At 44.9% G+C, this 20,576-nt stretch overlaps 1 protein-coding gene across 4 annotated transcripts in view; it reads right to left on the bottom strand.

Moving 5' to 3' along the window:
* The window catches only part of PPP2R2B (protein phosphatase 2, regulatory subunit B, beta), a 402,097-nt gene that overhangs the window by 82,430 nt on the left and 299,091 nt on the right, over positions 1 to 20,576 (bottom strand). For all 4 annotated transcript variants that reach the window (XM_005885985.2, XM_005885986.2, XM_005885984.2 and 1 more), the window contains one exon: positions 14,136 to 14,248. In XM_005885985.2, coding sequence (XP_005886047.1) covers positions 14,136 to 14,248 — 113 coding nt within the window. The remainder of the gene's footprint in view (positions 1 to 14,135; positions 14,249 to 20,576) is intronic.

The raw sequence follows: 20,576 nt of genomic DNA, 5'->3' as shown, positions 1-20,576 counted from the left end.
GCTGAGAAAGGCTAACATCCATTGGCTGCCTCCTGCACACCCCTACTTGAGGTTGAGCCCACAAGCCGGGCATGCGCCCTGACCTCTCGGTGCATGGGACTATGCTCAACCCACTGAGACCCACTGGCCATGGCTCATGTTGCTTTTTTGCCCTCAGAAACACCCCCCTACCTTGCACTGTGGGATAGCAGGTTAGCCATAATTGGGCCTTAGCTAGCTCAGAGATTTTTGCCCAATGGAGGGACCCAAAGTGGCAACAATAACAAAGATTACTATGGCAATTACACAATAGAGAGATCTAGGATCACACACAGAGCAAGCCTAATACCAAACATCTCCCCTTTGGAGTCTGGGAAAGCTTTGGTGGCTGCTATTGTTAGATCAGTGATAAAAGCCCATCAGCAAATGCCAGAGAAACAAATTGCCCCTTCCTGGAGCCAGTGGGCATTTGTCTCTGTCGTTCCTCTGGGCATGGGGCTCTTCTCTCTGCATGGACAGCACCACAAATCCTGCTTTGGAGCCAAGCATGAGTTCTTTACTTATGGCTCTGCACTGATAACAAACCTCCGTCACTTCTCTCTCTCTCTCTGGCCCAATTCTTGCATGGAAAACTGAGGTAATGATTTATATGTTGTAAGCAGTTCTGACAGATGCACTCTATCTGGGCTTCCTCCAGCCTCAGGACTAATCGGAAGCTTATCTTCTCCTTTGTGTAATAGGGAGCTGTCAGGTTCTATGTCCCTTCGAACAATTCAATCATTCATGGGAGGACTCACCTTGGAGGGAGGACGCCTTGATATTGGAGAAGCTCCGAGGAGGCCATGCCCTGACATGTACTAAAACAGTGGCAGGCAAGGGGGTGCTGGAGGGCAACATGGTCACACTGACAAATGCCATTTGCTTCCTCAAGTTAAACTCTTCATATCCACCGGGAAAGTCCTAGGTTGTGCCTGCAGCTTTTCTGTCTTGGTGTATGTCCTGTCTTGGGTGCAGAACATTGAGATGTCTGAGCAAAGAGGGTCTGTTTCAAAGCAACCAGTGTAGAGAAGAAAGGGCTTGCATTGCTCTTGGGAGAAAGAGCAGGTTCCTCGGGAAGGTCTATGATCCCAGCATGGCCTGGCCATAAGCTGCCTGCCTTGTCTCCATCATCTCCCTGTGCCCAGCATCCCAGCCGCTCCAGCCTTGTTCCATCCCCTGTTCTCCTGTGTGACTTCCCACCTCATGGCCTTTGTCCATGGCAATTCTTCTGCCTGAAATGCTCCTCCTATTCTTTTCCTCGCCTGCCTTCTGGCTTCAGCTCAATTATTAATTGCTCCAAAAATTATTCTGTTTTCCATGGATGAATCAATCAGATCATGTTTTCTCCTGTGTACCACACACCTCTCTTCGGCAACCAAAAGAGCCTGTAAACTCAATGAGGGCAGGAACCATGCCATTCATGATCACTGCTATGTCTCCAGGGACTGTCACAGTGCCTGGCTTGCAGTGGTACGGTACTCACGAAATACTTGTGGAATTAGTGAAGAAAGGAATAAGTAACCTACGTGGTGCCTATGTTCTTTAAAAAAAATTGTTTGGAGAGAGGGAGGGAGAGAGAGAAAGAAACACAGATTGGTTGCCTCCTGTAAGCACCCTGATGGGATTAAACCCATAACTTAGGTATGTGCCCTGACCAGGAATCAAACCTGCAACCTTTTGGTGCATGGGACGACACTCCAGCCAACTGAACCACACCAGCCAGGGCATTGGTGCCTAAGTTCTTAACTGATTTGACCATTAAGTAGGGCAAGGGCACATTTCAACAGGATTGTGACAGTCATCTGTGAATTCATCTACAGAGATGACTTTACTCTGGGAAGGAATAATGGTAACCAAGTGTGGCCTTGTTTTGACACTTCTATCTCATTATGTAACCTTATACCTCCTGTCTTATCTGCATTGATAATCTTATGTCCCCCACCCCTAGAAGGTTTCTCTCTTAGATGCTCTTTGAATTTGTAGAACAAACAATTTTTTTTAAAAAAATCAAGCTTTCAGAGTTTCTAAACATCTGCATGTTTGGTACTGAAATAGCAGGATAATTGGATGAAGTTTTCACCTTATGTCTAGATGTTTTGGCATTAAAGAGACAACGTCTTTATTTAATTCAAAGTTGCAGAACTCTCCCTCAAACTAATTATAGAACGTGGGATCACAAAGCAGAGAAGGAAATGTTGAGAAGGCTCTCAGGCAGCGATAAAATACACAGCAGATTGACTGTGATGTCTGGCATGGGTGCACGAAGTTGGTGCTATTGCTAGTTTCAGATAAAAGCTCATAACCAGCTAGTTCCTCACTGGCTTGTAAGCCCCATGAGGGCAGGGATGTCTATCCCTGACTATACGTAGGGAACCTTCCTCGTATAAATGCAGATTAGATAGATGTTAGGCTCCACATTTATAAACAGTGAAAGCTTTCAGATTGGCTGATGGGGGAGTATATGCTTCTAGAAGTCTCTGATAGTAGGATCAAACCTCCATTGGCTCCAATGGTTGAACACCATTGCTGTTGAGAAGCCAGGCAGCATGGTGGTTAAGGGGGGGGCGGTCTGCAGTCAGACAGCCAGGGGTGAACTCTGGTCCTGCCACTTGCTAGCAAACAACCTTGCACAAATTGCCTCCTCCATGTAGAGCACAGTTTCTTTATCTGTGAAATGGTGGGGATGGTTTTAAGCTCACGGGGTTAAGGTGAAAATTGAACGATGAAATATGTAGAGTGTCCGGAACAGTGTCAGGCGCTGGTAAGTTCTCAGTGATCATTAATGAATTGAATGTCAAGAGGGAGGTGCTATGAAGGGTCCTACACCATCACGTGATTCTGTGCCTGGGTGATTCGGTGCCTGGAGGCAGTAAGAGCAGAGTGAAAGTGCTATCAGGCTCCCCCACCCCCACCTCTGCACCTCCCAGATCCAATTCTTTAGCCAGCATTTCTTAAAGTGAGGTCCATGGCTGCACTACTCAAAACATTTGACCCACAAATTCTTTGTTAATGGTCCATGACCAGATGAGGAGCCCAAGCCAGATTCAACGCATTGCTTCATTCATTGAGAAAAGACTTGCTATGCCAAATACAAGCGTCAGCTGAACTCTACAGTGGCTTAGTGATATGAATGGTTCATATTCTCATACAAACTCATTATCTGGTTGTAAACTGGCACTGAGCCAAGGACCACGTGTTGAGCAGAATGTCATAAAAAACAGTAACCCCATGAGAAAAGGGCTTTCCCCCGTCAAGTACGTTTGTTGGAAAAATACTGCATGCCATCTATCTTCCCTGGAATTTGCCATCGGATATTAGTATATGAAAGGTCCTGAGAAAGCCTGACATAAATAAATTTGTTTAACTGTGTTTAAGATGGGGTTTCCCATATGTTCTCCAGCAAGAAACATTTGTGAGCATGTATGTGTGTGTTTGAAAAGAACTGAGCCCAATTGATCATCTGATCACAACAAATAACAAGAATGTGACCCAGCCCTTACTGGTTTGGCTCAGTGGATTGAGCGTCGGCCTGCGGACTGAAGGGTCACAGGTTTGATGAATGTGACCCAGTTTCCTCCTCCTGAATACATACAAATCCAACACCTTTTAGTTAGAAAATTCCTTTCCTTCTGGCTCAACCATTCTAAGGAAATCAGAGAATTAAATACTATTCCCGTTGGTAATAATTTCCTTGAACATAAATATACTCTTATAAAATGTTTTCCTCCAACCAGTTTCTTATTTTTATGGACGACAGAAAAAAGAAGGTATTATCCTATACACTAACCTCTAGGGAAATATCTAAAAATGTATTTCTCTGGTAGAGATGGGTATTTAAAATACTTATATCAATGCATCATTGAGACTTGGTTTGTAACATACTAGGATCAAAGTGATCGTTCTCTCTACTGAATTTGATTCTAAATCCATTTATGTTAATTATTTTCTACAAAAAAATAGTATGTATAATGAGCAGAGTTCCTCTCGAGGTTTCAAATAGTTATTGGAATAACTTGGTAGCAAAAGGGATCTAGGCATATATTTTTGATTTCCTGTTAAGTCTAATTAAAAACCAAATACAAATCAGTTCTAGGCTTTGCCAACATCCTAAGTTTTCTTGAGCCATGCACTACTTGAGAACTGCATGCCATGTGCATGCCTGCACACGCATATACATACACGCACAGTGTCAGGGGCTGGGACTCGCACCCTCACTCCTGCAGCAGGGAGCTCACATTTCAGAGCCCAGCCCTGTCTGGGGACAATGTCTCTCCCATTACACTCATGATTCAGACAATTCCATCTGAAAGATTCAGAGAATGGAGGTACTTTTCCCCCTGAATCATCCAATTACGCCTGGATTTTCCACTTACTTTAGAAGTGCACAGACTGCCCTTGAAAGGGAAAATCATACTATTAACTTCTCTTTTGAGAAAAATCCATCTGGGTCAGTATGAATAAGGTCTGACACAGTGACAAGAGTCTCGCCTGCAAAGCCCGAAAAGGGCCGGCCACCTGCCCTGGCCGGGCCCATCTTCCCCTTCGCTGAAATTCAGACCATTTAATGACCAAAGAGAATGGGTTATGGTCTAGCATACTGTCCTCCCTCATAATAAATGACACCAAAATAAACTACACCAGAGGCTATGGAAACGTCGAGGTTTCCTCCTCTGACATGATTCTTTTCCTTTCTGACATGGGTGGACTTTTCAGCTTCCCACTGTCACTGAGTATGCATACAGGGGGTGTCACCTACTAGTTCCTGTCACAGTCCGGAACCACAAATACCTCTCAAAGGGGTGGGGAGCAAGAGACAAACAGAACTTGATCTCAAACGAGGTACAGGATTCTGCTTCTATTTCCATTTATGCTGGATCTAATTACTGCATGGTAAATGCAGCACAACAAAGGGGGTGTGGAGATGAACGAAAACATTTTATTGTCAGTGTAGACACTCTGAATCCAACCCAGATTTGGAGAGCCAGGACAAACACGCATTCAAACGAAAGAAACACAATGAATTTGCTGGTCCCCAAACACAACACTGCTTTGAACCTTTTCAGTATACTCATCAGACCTTTCTGAAACTCCTGGTGTCCAGGTGAAAGACAAGATGGAAAGGGAGAGGAGAACGGTAATAATAGCACATACTGGGCATCTACTGTAAGCGTGGGGCTCTGTTTTGTTAGCCTGACCTCTGTGGGAAGAATGTACGGTGGTGATTTCCATCTTACAGGTGATGGCTGAGACGTGGTCAGAGACATGGCCCTTTCCTGGAGCTCTAGGTCACGGTGTTAAGATCGAAGTCTCTGGAGTCAGACAGAATCTGGTTAAAAAAAATGTGACTCTGCCCCTTAGTGTCTGTAGCCCTTGGGCCAGGCACTTCAGTTTCTGAATCAAATGTCCACATCTGGAAAATGTGGATTAAACAGTACCCACCCCGCAGGGCTGCTGCCAGGCTACAGTGAGATGGTACTTGTAAAGTGCCTAGCAGAAGGCCTGGCACACAGCATGTGCTTAATTGATGTCTTCAGTGTTGTTAACATTACAGCATACTGGCCATTGGGTAGGCTGGCCCTGATTTGAGGGAAAAAGAACTTGAGTTGTAAAGGGCGGAACCGCTCACACACAACCTAAACGTGATTGGCTTGCAGACGCTCACTCCAAATCAAATCAGTCACTTTGTGGACAGGCAACCATGTTTCGGTAATAAAAGTGCCCTCAGATTATTCTACATAGGATCGTGAGGCAGGAGGAGGGAAGAGGACAAAGAAAGAGTTTACAAAATCCAATCAGAGAGCCTCTACTTGGAGCGAACCTTGCGGTCACTGTGTCAATGGCTCTCAGACCCAGCTGGTCTCCAGGATGGCCTGGGATACAGCTGAGAAACCTGGGTAGATCCCTTGGCCCTACTCCTAGAGATTCTGAGTCAGTCAGTCAGCCGGGGACGACTTAAGACGTGCCCAGAGTCTCAAGATCACCCATGACCTAGTACACCATGACCTAGTTTCCACGAGTCCTTCTGGTCTACCTTCCCCCACACAAAGTAGAAAACCCACCTGTGCCCAAGGCAAAGGAGCGCCTACCATCTACTTGGCAGGTTTGTCTCTAGTCTCTGCTCACTCATATTTTGGTTTACACTGAATATTCAGATGAATATACCTCACATGCTCTTCTAATACAAGAGGCAGGATAGTAGTATGGATTTTAGAAGCATGAAGACATGACTTCAAGTCCACGAATTCCCACTTACTAGCCATCTGACCTCGGTCAGGTTACTAAACCTCCCTGACTTTAGGCCCCACATCTCTAAAATGAAGTTTATTTCAATCCCTACCTTATAGGTTTACCTTGAATATTAAATTAGCCAATAGATGCCCTGTGTCCCTGGGACACAGCAAATGCTCAATAAATGTTTGCTGCTCTTATTATTTTATTATTCCAACTGACTTAGTTCCTTTGTCTGACACTGAACCAGCTGACACTGTCTCACTGAACATGAGCCAGAGAACAGAACGGGGACATCCACAGCCCTCACCCCCAAGAGGCGACACATGTCAAACACCGAGGCTTGTCAGTGAGGGTAGTGCCTGAGGTTCCTGTGGAGCGCTTTCTGATCCCATAACTGAAACCCCATGACGCAGACAGATACAATCAGATAATGATGGCAATCAATAACGATAACATAAATTATTATTTATTTTCATAACCACAGAGTCCGCGCGCCCCGCTGAGTTACACACATCACATGCCAGCATTGCCTTTCGGGGCAGTCAATCAATGGGAGATCTCAATATCCACCCACCGAGGCAGGCGGGGAGGGAGGGAGCGGAGGTTGAGAAATTACCCACACCAGAGTGACACAGTCACGAAGTTAATCTAATCCAGGGGGCCATCCGGGTGCCATTGTGAGCCCGTGAATATGGAACGGGCTTGATTGATTTTTCACTGCAGTAGCTAAACACTTCATTGTTATTTGCAACAAATATAAGATGAAACTGTAAAAGGAGTGGCTATTAAGCCCCCAGAGCAGCCATAAATCACAAAATGAATTCTGGAAAAATTAAAAAATGGTAGGGGTAGGCTGTATTGATGTCCTAAGAGGCCTCAGTTATGAAAGCATAAACCCCAAATTAAAGCCTGGGGCAGCCATGGACAAACCTGACTCAGCCAGTAATTTGCCCGGAAACTGGCCTATGGTTACCCATCCTCCAAAGTGAGTATCACCATGTGGTCACTGCAGAGGCAGCAAGAAGTATAGAGACAAAAAGCATTTGATTCTCAGTTCTGCCTCTCAGAGCTTCTGTTTCCCCTACTGTACTGGGGTACCACATTCCTACTACTAGAAAGAGGGAAATAGCAATTCGGGTCCTATTTGCCTCCCAGGATCCTCGCGAGTATCAGATGAGGCCTCCAGCATGAAAGACCACCTATCCTTCAAGATGCTTCCTGGCCCTGCATCTCGCCCTTCTCCTCTTCCTCTGAACTGCGCGGTGATTTGTGATTTGCTCTGGACACGTGCCCTATCGAGGGTTTCTCAAAGCCTGGCCCAGGGACCACCTGCAGCAGAACCACCCGGGAGTTCTCCAGGAGGGGTTTTGTCAAAGGTGTCACTGGGAACAATGCAGACCCTCTAAACTGGAATCCGTAGAGATGAAGCTGATGATTATGGTCTAAAAAAGCACTGCAGGTGACCATGGGGGCACACTTGGAGAACCACTGATTAAATTGATTTCATGTTGTAGCCCTTTGCAACTTGCCCTCTCCTTGCCTCTTGAGGACAGGGAGTGTGTGTCACTCATCTTTGTAAGGTACACTTTGTAGTACATACTTAGCACAGTGCCTAGCATGCAGTAGATACTCAATAAATTAGATAAGCAATGCTCCGGAAAGTTCTACATGTCAGAGAAGAGTGTTATCCTCACTGTTGTCAAGGTCAGGGACCACACAACACATAGTCCTGTATCAGGGTGGCGGGCAGGGGCTATGGGATCAAAGAGACCTGGACTCCATTCTTGGCTCTGACACTTATTATCTGTGAGGCCTTAAGCCAGTGCTCACCTTCCTGAGCCTCTGTTTATACATCTGTAAAATGGGCATGATGCTGGAGTTACAGGACTGTGATGAAGAAAGAATTAGAAAATGTCCATAAAACTGCTCAACCCAGAGCCTGTCACTAGGGATGTCTGATTAAACATAGTGGCTATTATTAGTAAACTTAAACCAGTGGTCTGTTTAATCAGTTCTTCAGAAAACAGATCAGGTGGCTAAACTTGTTTTTTCACTAAAAGTATAACTTTTGGGAAAATAGCTAGTCTGTTTTATTTGACCTGCCTAATCCTATGGCCTGTTAGCAATGATCCTTAAGAAGTCCCCTCAGAGCTCAGAGTTGGAAGCACTCAGGCCGATTTGCCATGGTGTCTTAGACTATGGCTGGGGGGTATGTATGTCTAAATTGCCACCAGTGGGATTTGCAAACATCAGGGTCATTCTAAGTGGAACCATGTTAATTTGTGAAAGTCCTGGGAATGTGTGTGTCCTGAGTTGAGAGGAAGACAGAGGTGGTCACCAGCAGAAGGCACGTGTGTAAAAACATGGTGAAATGGAATGTTTTCTCTAAAATCAGTGCACCCATTGTGTGCCCACCCTGGGCAGAAAGGCCTTGGCAGCCCTTCCCCCTTGCATTCTACTCGCCTCCAAATCAAGCTCATACATTAAGAAGGCTTTGCCAAACAATTCTGAGAGACACAGTGATGAAAGTGCCCTGCCCTGCGATCATGAATTATTATTTTCTTAGAAAGCTAAGGCTGTAGGAAATCATAATGAAAAGCATCAAATTTGGGGTCAGATGGACTGGGTTTGAATCCCAGTTCAGCCATTTCTTAGTCATGAGGCAAATCCCTTGCCTGCTCTAAACCTGTTCCACTCCTTTCATTTGACAAATACTCCTGAGTGCCTACTGTGTGCCATGTGTTGTTCTAGCTGCTGGAGCTATGGGAGAGTACACAGTGTGGTTTCTGCTTTCATGGAGCTGACACTGTAGTGGGGGGCAGGCAGCAGACACATGATGTATCAGGTGAGGACAAAAGCTAAGGAGAAGGGGCAGGGTAAGGGCACCGAGAATGAATGGGAAGACTGATAAGAGGTGGGGGGGGAGAGGGAGAGAGAGAGAGAGAGAGGGAGAGAGGGAGAGAGAGAGAGAGAGAGAGAGAGAGAGAGAGAGAGATGTTGTTCCATTTATTTAGGCATTCATTGGCTGCTTCTTGTATGTACCCTGACTGAGGATTGAACCCACAACCGTGGTGTATTGGGACAAGGCTCTAACCAACTGAGCTACCCGGCCAGGGCCAGCAGGCTCTTTTCTCTTGGGCATTCCAGGAGAGTTTCTCTGAGAAGGATGGCACTTGAGCAGAGATTTAAATGAAATGAGGGAGTAAAATCTAGGACGATCCAGAAAGAATAACAGACCTACCTGGGAGAGTTATTGGTAGGATGAAACGATGTAAGGATAGAAAACCCAGCACCTGGCATATAGCAAGCACTCCATAAATGTGGCTGTTATAATAATTATTATTAGCAGCTGTAAGGAACGTCTGGATAAAATATATGAGAACGTGAGCTCATTACATCCCCTTCATTTGAGGGGAGGTTATGACACATCACAGCTTGGGAGCTCACACCTTCTGGACTCTACACTTATAACTGATTAAAAGCAAATTTCAACCTGGCCTAGGTTCCCAAGGCACTGGCAGGCAACCATAATGAAGGAAATCATAACTCCAGGCTCAGTGCGCCAAGTGCGATTTCCCACCACCCAGCTCCCATCCCAGCTGATTCAATTACTTGAACTACGAGCTTCCTGGCCTAGATAGAGCTCCAAGGGCCTCTTACTTCTGGGTAAGGGAGGCTGAGAAAGAAGAGGATCTTGCTCAGTGCCTCTACATAAGACCTCAAGGCCTTTGTTTGTCCACGCTGCTGTCAGGGATCCGGAAAGTCAAGGGGGGCGGAGGGGAGAGGGAGAGGGAGAAAGGAAGAGACACCCTGGCCTGGAATAATAATGGCACTCATTTTAAGAAAACCATTCCAAATGCCGGATATATGTCCAAGTTGAACAGCCAGAGCTCTTGACTTTTAGTCCCAGCTCTCGAGTAACCAGTCGATGGCCATTGGGCAAGTCACGGTCTCTCTGATTCTGCACCGTGTTTAAGGGCTCAGATCCCAGAGCCAAGTCAATCAAGGTTTAATTCTTAGCCGTGCATGATCTGGGCATGTTACTTAACTCCTCTGAGCCTCATCTGTGCAATGGGCATTTTAACAGTGAACTACACGTCATGAGGTAGCTAATGCAAACAGTGTGTCTGTCCAGCATGGTGCAGGGAATATAGTAAATGCTCAATAAATACTAGATGTCAGCATTTTCACCTGCCAAATACCTGTCCTGCCCTTCTCAGTGGCTGTTCCAAAGCTGAATTAGGGATGAGGTAAGAAAATACTTTGTGATATAAATGGCACCTTATAGCTGTAAGGTGTAATTGTTCAATTATCATGATTATTGCTTTGAATATTATGATACTAGCAGGAGATACTGTTTTCATACAAGTGCTTCTCATAGTCTCTCTGGGTAATGAGGGATTGGATTTGAAAGGCTACCTTCCAGGAAAAAAAAAAAAAAAGGAAAAAAAGCCACATTCTTGCTTTGAAAAGCCGAGCCTCCCAGCACTGAAACAGAACAGGTTCATTACTCAGTGAGGATTAATTAGCTGTCGGGTATTATTAAACATTCTCACTCTCAAGATCCACATAGAACTGGAAACTCTGAAAGGGAGCGGGAGGCAATCATAGCACAGGGAAGAAAAAAAGCCACAACTGCTGGCAATGCACATTTCAACGCAGAGCATGTTAGTAAATCATCGTCTGATTAATATCACGTCAGCCCATTCTCTGTTTGGAGTCATTGTTCTGAATCTGGGGTCTGCAGGTAGCCTGGCTGTTTCTTCCTCTACCACTGGGAGCAAGAAGGAAGGGAGGCTGTCCTTGTCAGTACTCGCCTGGAAAGGATGCTGGGGTGTGGACACTTACACCGAGAAATGGGATATTTGAAAGCCTAGGAAGGTTGAGGAGGTGAAATCAGATGCAAGTATTTACAATTTTATAGCAAAGGTGTCTCCCAAGCTGGTACAATATCTGTTGCAATGATTGGAAAGTAACAGAGGCTCACAAAAACAACAGCTGGAAGGAGGCCGAGAGATGAGAGAGCCCAGTGACCACAGCCCCCTTGTTCCCACCCTCAGGGGCTCATATCCTTCATGCAGGCTCCTCGGACCACTCCACTTGCTGAAGAGAACCCCTGGGGCGGGGTCCTGGGAACCTGTGTTTGTAACAAACACTGTGGTGGCAGAAACACTGACTCTGTCCCGTCCTCTGCCACTCAGAAAGTAAGCCTGGAGAGAGCACATGTGATTCATCGGCTCAGGATCACCCAGCTGGTTAATATGGAAGCAAGAACCAGAATTGGGATTTTCTAACTCGGCCCCACCTCGGGGCCTCCTTCCTTGTAGGATACATATAAGTCCACTTCCCCGCATCACTGTCTTACTTTGGGGACAATCTCAGCTCTCGTGGACACTTACAGATAGGCCTTCTCTCCTCTTCATCATGGGATGGCATCTCCAGGGCAAATGACAGCTATAGGAAATCCCATTGGAGGCCAGGGACAACAGGCATTCATAGTATGAGAAATCCCCTCCATGTAGCAAATAAGAGCAAGGGAACACATGGGCTGAAGTTCATGTTGTAAATTTCCCAGTGGCACCTAATCCATCTGTTTCCCTACAGGATAGTCAAGTCCTGGGGGCTGAAAGGCTATCTTATATCTTATTCCTTTTGTATGGCTTGCATAGCGCTCGCCGCTTAGCAGACATCAGTGACCAGTTTGTAAATACAACAAGATAAAAAAATACATGACAAGAAAAATGAGTATGAATTTTTCTCAGACACAGAGGCCTACTAACAGCAGGGAGTAATAACAGTCATACTAATGATGATAGTAATGCAAACCAGCAGCAGGGAACCGACTTTCTGTGAGATGAGGCATCGGCTACGCTCTTCATCACACGCCATGCAGCATCGAAACCTCACAACTGGCCCAGGAAGCAGTGACCACCATCATCCCTGTTGCGCAGATGCGACATTAGAGGCACAAGGAGTTTAGGTGTCGTGTCCAAGGTCACTAGACGGAGAGCAATGGGACCACAGTTCCAAGCCAGCACAGACGGACCCAACCTTCATATTCCTAGTTGCTCTACCCTCCAATCTCCCAGCCTTTAGACTGCAGCGGTTCTCAACCCATGGGTCGCGACCCCTTTGGAGGTCGAATGACCCTTTCACAGGGGTCGCTTAAGACCATCGGAAAACACATATAGCATATCAGATATTTACATTACGATTCATAACAGTAGCAAAATTATAGTTATGAAGTAGCAACGAAAATTTTATGGTTGGGGGTCACCACAACATGAGGAACTGTATTAAAGGGTCGCGGCATTAGGAAGGTTGAGAACCACTGCTTTAGAGCAATGGCCTAGTCTGGTGGGGTGGGCTCGCTGGCAGCTCTCCAGGCTGAACGCCCAGGCTGACAAGAGGGGGCAGAGCAGCCAACGCAGAAGGAGCTCAAATGAAGACCAGGTACTCATCAGTAAGTACTAAGTTAACGTGAGACCGCCCAGCACTGTGGCCAGCGAAGAGTCTGTGCTCAAACAGCGCCCACTCAATAAACAGATGAACAAATGAACGAACAAATAAACGGGCGAGCTAATCAGATACACAGCCATCATTCAATTCCCATCTCTGCTCCTAAACCCGGGGCGACAACCTCTCTTCCCCAGATGTGCTTCACCGTCTCCGTTCTCACTGCTTGGCTACAGCGGAGCAGCTGCTGGCTGGAAGCGCATATTTCACACGTTTGAAAAGTCCCTTGGGGCTAGGGCTGGTCCTGACATGTGCTCGCTTTCCTGCTCACATTGAACACATCTAAAACTAAGCTCATGACTCAGGCTTGAACCAATTTAACCTAGATCTGGAGAGCCTTCCCTTAAAAGTCCACTTTTAGAAATCTATTTTTAACACCACTTCCCTCGGCGCCCTTTCCCGGTCTCCCGGAACCAACGTAATTTCCCCCTCCTTTGATCAAATGGCAACTCCCTCCGACTCACACTGCATTTATCTCCCTCTATTTAGTGCCATAACCATTTGTGTATTAGCCTATGAATCCTCTTTTCTTACCAGACTGTGCATTTCTGGAGGGCAGGAAGGAAGCCACTCAGACGAATAGTAGGGATCGTTTATGGAGGCCCAGCCATGGAGTCAGGGCTTCCCACCCTCATTGCATTTTATCCTCATAAATCCATGGGCCGTAAAGGTTAGGTTCACTGTCTTGCAGATGGAGAAACTAAAAATCACTTGTGTGACTGAAGCTCAAAACGTTGGAGATTCTGGTAAGTGGCAGAATTGGAACCCAGTCTTGTTAGATTCAGACGTTCATGTGTGTTTTATTTTGTATTTTTAAAATAGGTTTTTATTGCTTTCAGAAAAGAAGGGAGAGGGAGAGATAGAACATCAGTGATGAGAGAGAATCATGGATTGGCTGCCTCCTGCATGCCCCCTACTGGGGATTGAGCCTTAACTGGGGCATGTGCCCTGACTGGGAATCGAACTGTGACCTCCTGGTTCATGAGTCGATGCTCAATCCCTAAGCCACACAGGCTGGGCTGGAGGTTCATGTTTTGAATCGAGTCTTCAGCTTCCCTTCTGGGTAGTCCCATCCCCTGTATCTTGAGTACAAAAGATGCTCAAGATGTTTAGGTAATGAGAACAGGCAGAGGCTAAGCATACAGTAACACATGGCACTGGCCACGTGGACCAAGGAAATGCATGGACTTGTGGTCAGTGGAGCTTGGCATCTGTCCTGCTCCCCCATCTGCCACCGGAGTCTCGGGTAGGTGAGTCTCTGCTGGATCTCCCTCCCTCTCACATCACAGTTGCAACATTCACAGCAGCCAGCATGTGGCCAACCTGAGGAGGCACCAAGACAGTGGCAAAAAAACAGCCTTTGGACTCACCCGCAAGGTTGTGATGGTGGCAGGATCCCGCAGCCGGCCCTCCTCATCTTTCAGGTTGTAACCCTCTGGCCGTTTATCGCGCTCGCTGACTTTCCACAGCTTCACAGTTTTATCTGTGGAGGGCAACCAGAGGACATTAACGTTACAGTGCGGGAACGCTGGGAGAGGAGTTTTCTTCTGGGTCGGGCCGGGGAGGATCGGGAGAGGCGGAGGTACAAATGGAAGAAACTGCCACAGAAGCTGGCTCATGTCAAGGGCTTCGGTGCATAAATCTTGTGTCACTTGAAGGCAGAGTTCACGTTTCAAAACAAAAAAACATCTATCATGTAGAGACAGATGGTCTTCCTGACAATGGGCTGTTAAATCTACAGCTTAGACATTAATTTTGTTCATTCCATAAAAATATTTATTGAACACAGAATAACAAGAGTAGCTACATATATAAAATTAACGATGCTAGCACTTTGCATGGAGAATTTATTGAATGTTCACAAGTACCTTGAGAGGTAGATACTATTATTATTCCCATTTGTGTGTTGCATTTCACTAAACACTGCCCTTCCCATGGCCCAAGAGGCTCTCCATGACCTGCACCCCTATTTCCTCATCCTTTCTGATCTCACCATCCACCCTACTCCCTGCCACATGGCTTCCTTACAGCTCTTGGTACATGCTAATCTCATTGCTGCCACAGGACATTTGCATAAGCTGTGCCTTCTGCCAGGGGAGCCTTTTACCCTCTCTTGCACGTTATTTTTCCTTCACTTTGCTCTCTCCCTATGCCCCAACTTCAGTGGGTCCTTTCCTAACCAACCTACACAAAAAGGTTTTCTTCATCATTCTCTAGCCCAGCGGTTCTCAACCTGTGGGTCGCGACCCCTTTCACAGGGGTCGCCTAAGACCACCCTGCATATCAGATATTTACATTACGATTCATAACAGTAGCAACATTACAGTTATGAAGTAGCAACGAAAATTTTATGGTTGGAACTGTATTTAAAGGGCCAGAAGGTTGAGAACCACTGCTCTAGCCCCTCTTCCTCCTTTGTCTTTCCTCCTAGGACAGTGGTCGGCAAACTGCGGCTCACGAGCCACATGCGGCTCTTTGGCCCCTTGAGTGTGGCTCTTCCACAAAATACCGACTTCTGCGCATGGGCCACGAAGTTTCAATCGCACTGTACATGCGCACCCGCATGTGGTATTTTGTGGAAGAGCCACACTCAAGGGGCCAAAGAGCCGCATGTGGCTCGCGAGCCGCAGTTTGCTGACCACTGTCCTAGGACACTTCACTACTGGAAAACTTATTATGTCTCCCTCACTAGAATGTAAAATCAATAGAAAGGCAGGGATTCTGACTGTGTTGCTCATTACTATACCTCCACACCGACAACAGTGCCTGGGACAGAGCAGTTGTTCAATGAATATGAGTTGGATGAATGAATCTCACCTGCACACTGCTTGTTGCTAGCAACCCAGGAAAATAAAAGTAAGGAGAGTCATCAAAATGCTCCTTTCCCCTTGCAGTCTCCTTGGAATCCCCACCTGGAAACTACCTTTCTCACCTTTGTCCTGTCCCCACCCTTTATTCCACTTGCTGACACTTGTCATTTTCTACAGCAATAAATCGTGGTGAGAAGTCCAATGCCTGGAGGGGTGGGGCAGGTCAGGAGATGAGTGACAGGAGCAAGGGGTTTTGGGGGAGGTAGAGACCGCATGCCCCACCTGCAGACGTTCAATTCCATTTTAGAAAGAAACATGTTCGGGCCAAACAGATCATGCCTGTGGGCTGCGGGCCTTTGGGAGCCTTCCTTATCAGATCCTGCATTCATAAGTTGTACTTGTTCTAACTTCTCTTCTGGAAGGCAGGGGCTCGGTGCCTTCTCAAATCTTTCTCTATGCCTGCACAAGGTAAGTGTGGAACCAGACAACCTCAGCCCCGTCCCCACGCCAACTCCAGCCAGCCACGTGGCCCAGCACTGTGATCCCCACCCAGCAGGCGCCTAACTAGTATTTCTTGAGTGACAAACAAATGGGACTACCAGATTGAGCAGAGAAACAACTACAGAACACACAGTTACATCTGAATTTCAGATAACGTGTAATTTTTTCAGTACAAATATGTCCCGAATATTCTAACCTTACAAATAAAGTGCCTCAGTTTCTTTTTTAAAAAAAATATATTTTATTGATTTTTTTACAGAGAGGAAGGGAGAGGGATAGAGAGTTAGAAACATCGATGAGAGAGAAACATCGATCAGCTGCCTCCTGCACACCCCCTACTGGGGATGTGCCCACAACCAAGATACATGCCCTTGACCGGAATCAAACCTGGGACCCTTCAGTCTGTAGGCCAACGCTCTATCCACTGAGCCAAACTGGTTAGGGCTGCCTCAGTTTCTTTATCTGTAAATTAAGGAAAGCCAGGCCTTCCTCACGGGGCTCTTATGAGGATTGAATGAAACACTGTGGGTACAGTGTGTACCGCAGTGTCGGGCTTCTAATAGTGGTTCACAATGGCAACTTTTATTAGAATGAGCAAGTTGGGCAACTATTCTGCAATAACAACTTGTTGCGCTGACGGCATTAGCTTCCCCCAGGATGATGTCAGCACATCCTACGTCCTCTGTGTAAGACTGTCTGGGGAGAGAAGCCGCCCTCTCCGTCTTCCCTAGGATTCCCCTTCTCTCTCGCCCCCACCCCCCTGCTCCATCTCCCCTCACCAAAGCCTTGTCCTTTGAGGTCTGAAACACACCCCATTGGGAAGTGGGCTTTCTGCAACAATTTGGACAATTGAACAAGTAAGTGCCTCTGTTTCCTAAGGTCTGGGGGTCACTTGGGCTGGTCATGCTGCTGGCAGCCTGGCCAGGCTGCTCGTGTGAGATCTGTGAACGCACCGGCTATCCTGGGGCAAGGGCCAGGAAGGCCTTCCCAGGCACTATGTGCTGGCACTCCTCTAGTCCTGCCCTCTCTGGATATCCTGCTACACATGGAACTGTGACAAAAAGGAAATACGGGCCATATTTATACAGTCACTTGATTAGGTACTGATCAGCTGTGACTTAGAAGAATGCAAATCAGTGACTTTTAAACACCAAATACTTTCAATTGCTTGCCTTTGGAATGCATCCCATCCCATTTGCAAGGCAATTCTTTCCTTACATTTTTCTTGTGAGTGATAATTGCTCTGTAGAGAAATAGAGAAATCATAGGTAAAGCATAAAGAATAAAAATCATCGCCCTGACCAGTTTGGCTCAGTGGATGAGTGTTGGCCTGCGGACTGAAGGGTCCCAGGTTCGATTCCAGTCAAGGGCATGTACCTTGGTTGTGAGCACATCCCCAGTGGGGGGTGTGCAGGAGGCAGCTGATCGATGTTTCTCTCTCATCGATGTTTCTAATTATCCCTCTCCCTTCCTCTCTGTGAGGAATCAATAAAATATATTTTAAAAAAGAATAAAAATCACCTATAATCTCTTCAGTCAGGGACAATCATTGTTAACATTTTGCATAGATCCTCTTAGTATTTTTTTTTCTATGCATTTTTTGGTGGGAGAAATAAAAACCAATAATATTACATATATATGTTTATTTTCTCATTTTAATTCCTTCTTTTTATTATACAAGTGTATAATTATTATATAACTAGAGGCCCGGTGCACGAAAATTCATGCACTGGGGGGGGGGGTTCCTCAGCCCGGCCTGTGCCCTCTTGCATTCTGGGCCCCCTCAGGGGATGTCCACCTGCCAACTTATGCCCGCTTCCCTGGGGATCGGGCCTAAGCTGGCAGTCAGACATCCCTCTGGCAGCCCGGGAGCCCTCGGGGGATATCCGACTACAGCTTAGACCCATTTCTAAGCCACAGTCGGACATCTTTAGAGCTGCTGAGGAGGCGGGAGAGGCTCCTGCCACCACCGCTGCGCCCGGCTTGTGGCTGAGCAGAGCTCCCCCTGTGGGAGTGCACTGACAGGGAGTGGAGGGGTGGGTGGGGTGAGGCAGCTCCTGTATTGAGTTTCTACCCCCTGGTGGTCAGTATGTGTCATAGCGACTGGTTGTTCCAGGTCATTCCGCCATTAGGGTCAATTTGCATATTACCCTTTTATTATATAGGATAGGATTGTAGAAAATAAAAATGAGCATAAAAGTAAAAAAATGAAAATCTCCCTCAATTCCATTAGACCAGCAGTTCTCAACTTGTGGGTCGTGACCCCTTTGGCGGTCGAACGACCCTTTCACAGGGGTCGCCTAAGACCATCCTGCATATCAGATATTTACATTACGATTCATAACAGTAGCAACATTACAGTTATGAAGTATCAACGAAAATAATTTTATGGTTGGGTCACAACAATAAAACTGTATTTAAAGGGCCAGAAGGTTGAAAACCACTGCACTAGACAGAGATATCTAGTATGAAAACCTTAGTATGTCCTTTCATTTCTGTGAGCAATCACATAACTGTTTTAAATAGATACAACATGTTATACATAGTTTATGAGTATGTTTTTTTCTAATCATATCTATCTATTCCAACATCTATTCCTATAAATATATAATTTCTAATAGTGAGAATTTAATAATTAAAGGTCTAATAATGGGAGATATTAGTAAACTATAGAAGAATCATACAGGGGAATGCTATGCAGTCCTTGAAAATGTTATGGAATTTTAGAAGAATATTTAACAGTTAGGAAGATATTCCTGTTATTAAGTATTACATAAAAAAATCTGGTTGTCAAACAGTGTACAGAATATACCACATTTCTGCTAATAAAAAACAGATTTATCCATGCCTCTTTGCTGTTTTCTTTAAAAGACACAGTGGTTCTCTCTGGATGGGAACACATTATTTTCATTTTGCTTCTCTATTTTCTAATGGTTTTGCAATGAACACCTAACTATTTTCATAGCCCATCTATCAAGTAAAATATACCTTCCCTTCTAATCATAGGTACTAAGACAGAAATAGAAAGCTAGGCAAGGCAACATCTTTTCATCTCGCAAATAATTTTAAGGTCTAGATTCACAACCGAATGTTGGTTTATTTTTCATTAGAAATTGTAAAGTTATATTCTAACAGAAAGTAAAAACTGTATCCAATTATAATGAGATAAGCACAGTTGTGTTTCTTTAAAAAAAGATAATTGATGGCGAATTCAATCCAATTCCCCATGGTTGGGTTGCCTGGAGTCATTCTTGACTTTATTATCACACAGTGTTTCTTGACTCCCTATCTGAAAGCTTTGTGGATAAGGACGTGTGAGGAACAAACAGGTGGCTGTTACTATGAGTAATGACTTTTTCTATATTCTGGCTGGCTCTCTGAGTAGTTTATCATTACTTGTGGCAGCTTTTAAACACAATCTTATCATCTATCTTCATTTTCTCTTTTGTACAGTAATTCCAATTGTCTCCCATTAATTTTCGCATGTTAACCTATTTGGCTTAAGGGGAATTCTCAACCTCAATATTAGTATAAAAAAGAAAATCCCAGGAGAACGTGGGAATTTTTCTTATAAGAATCATTTGGAGATGCTGTTGGCATATGAAATAGCATCCCAAATGGGAAGATAATATCCTTGTTAATCAAAAAACTATTTAAAAACTCAATTAACAGAACATTATGCTATATAATTAATCTTCATTGCATTTCACTGATTTTTTCCCATCCCCCCCCCCCACAAAGGAGTTAATGCATCTTTGAATTTTATTGTAATAATCAATAGGCTAAATTTCATAATATAAAGTAAGCTAGCTAGAGCAGATAATCAGACACTTTCTCTGCCCAAAGTAATTAAGTCGGAATCATCAGAAGTCTTTTTTAATCTAAGTAGTGTTGAATCTGCAGAGCCTTTGAGTGAAATTCAACGGTAAAACTAAGAGGGAAGACATTGAAACAAATTCATATGGTTTGGCTTTCAAGAAACATAGTTCACAAAATTAATAGAACAATAAATACAGTTATGAGAAAGAATTAAATTACTTGGAATCTGGAAAAACAGATGACTGGAAATCTGGACATGTTGAGATAAGCCATGCGTGAATAACTCCAAACTGGCTGTTTCAGAATTGCCATTTTTTTTTACAGTTGTATACTGGTTTCATATTTGAGGGATTTTTGGTTCATACGCATTAAGAAAACCCCTCCCTCCTTTTAAAATAAAATATAAAACTCATCATCAAAACTTAGAAAATAAAGTGATAAAAAGAATAAATTTATAAGAAACCCATAATACATAATCAAAAATTAATCATGATAAGCCTTTAGGTATGTTTCCTTTTAGTCTTTAAAAATGTTAATATATGTCTGATCATACTATACAGTATTTACATTTTTTTCACTTGACATATGCGCACTTCCCTTTATAAATGCTGGGGATGGGCAAATAGCGAATCCCTCGCTTTCTGACCCATATTTAAATGTACACTTCTCACAGACTCACAC

The sequence above is a fragment of the Myotis brandtii genome, unplaced genomic scaffold, assembly GCF_000412655.1.
Source record: "Myotis brandtii unplaced genomic scaffold, ASM41265v1 scaffold95, whole genome shotgun sequence".
Classification (NCBI taxonomy): Eukaryota; Metazoa; Chordata; class Mammalia; order Chiroptera; family Vespertilionidae; genus Myotis; species Myotis brandtii.
The sequence above is the reverse complement of the archived record's forward strand: the minus strand, read 5'-3'. Positions and strand labels throughout refer to the sequence as shown.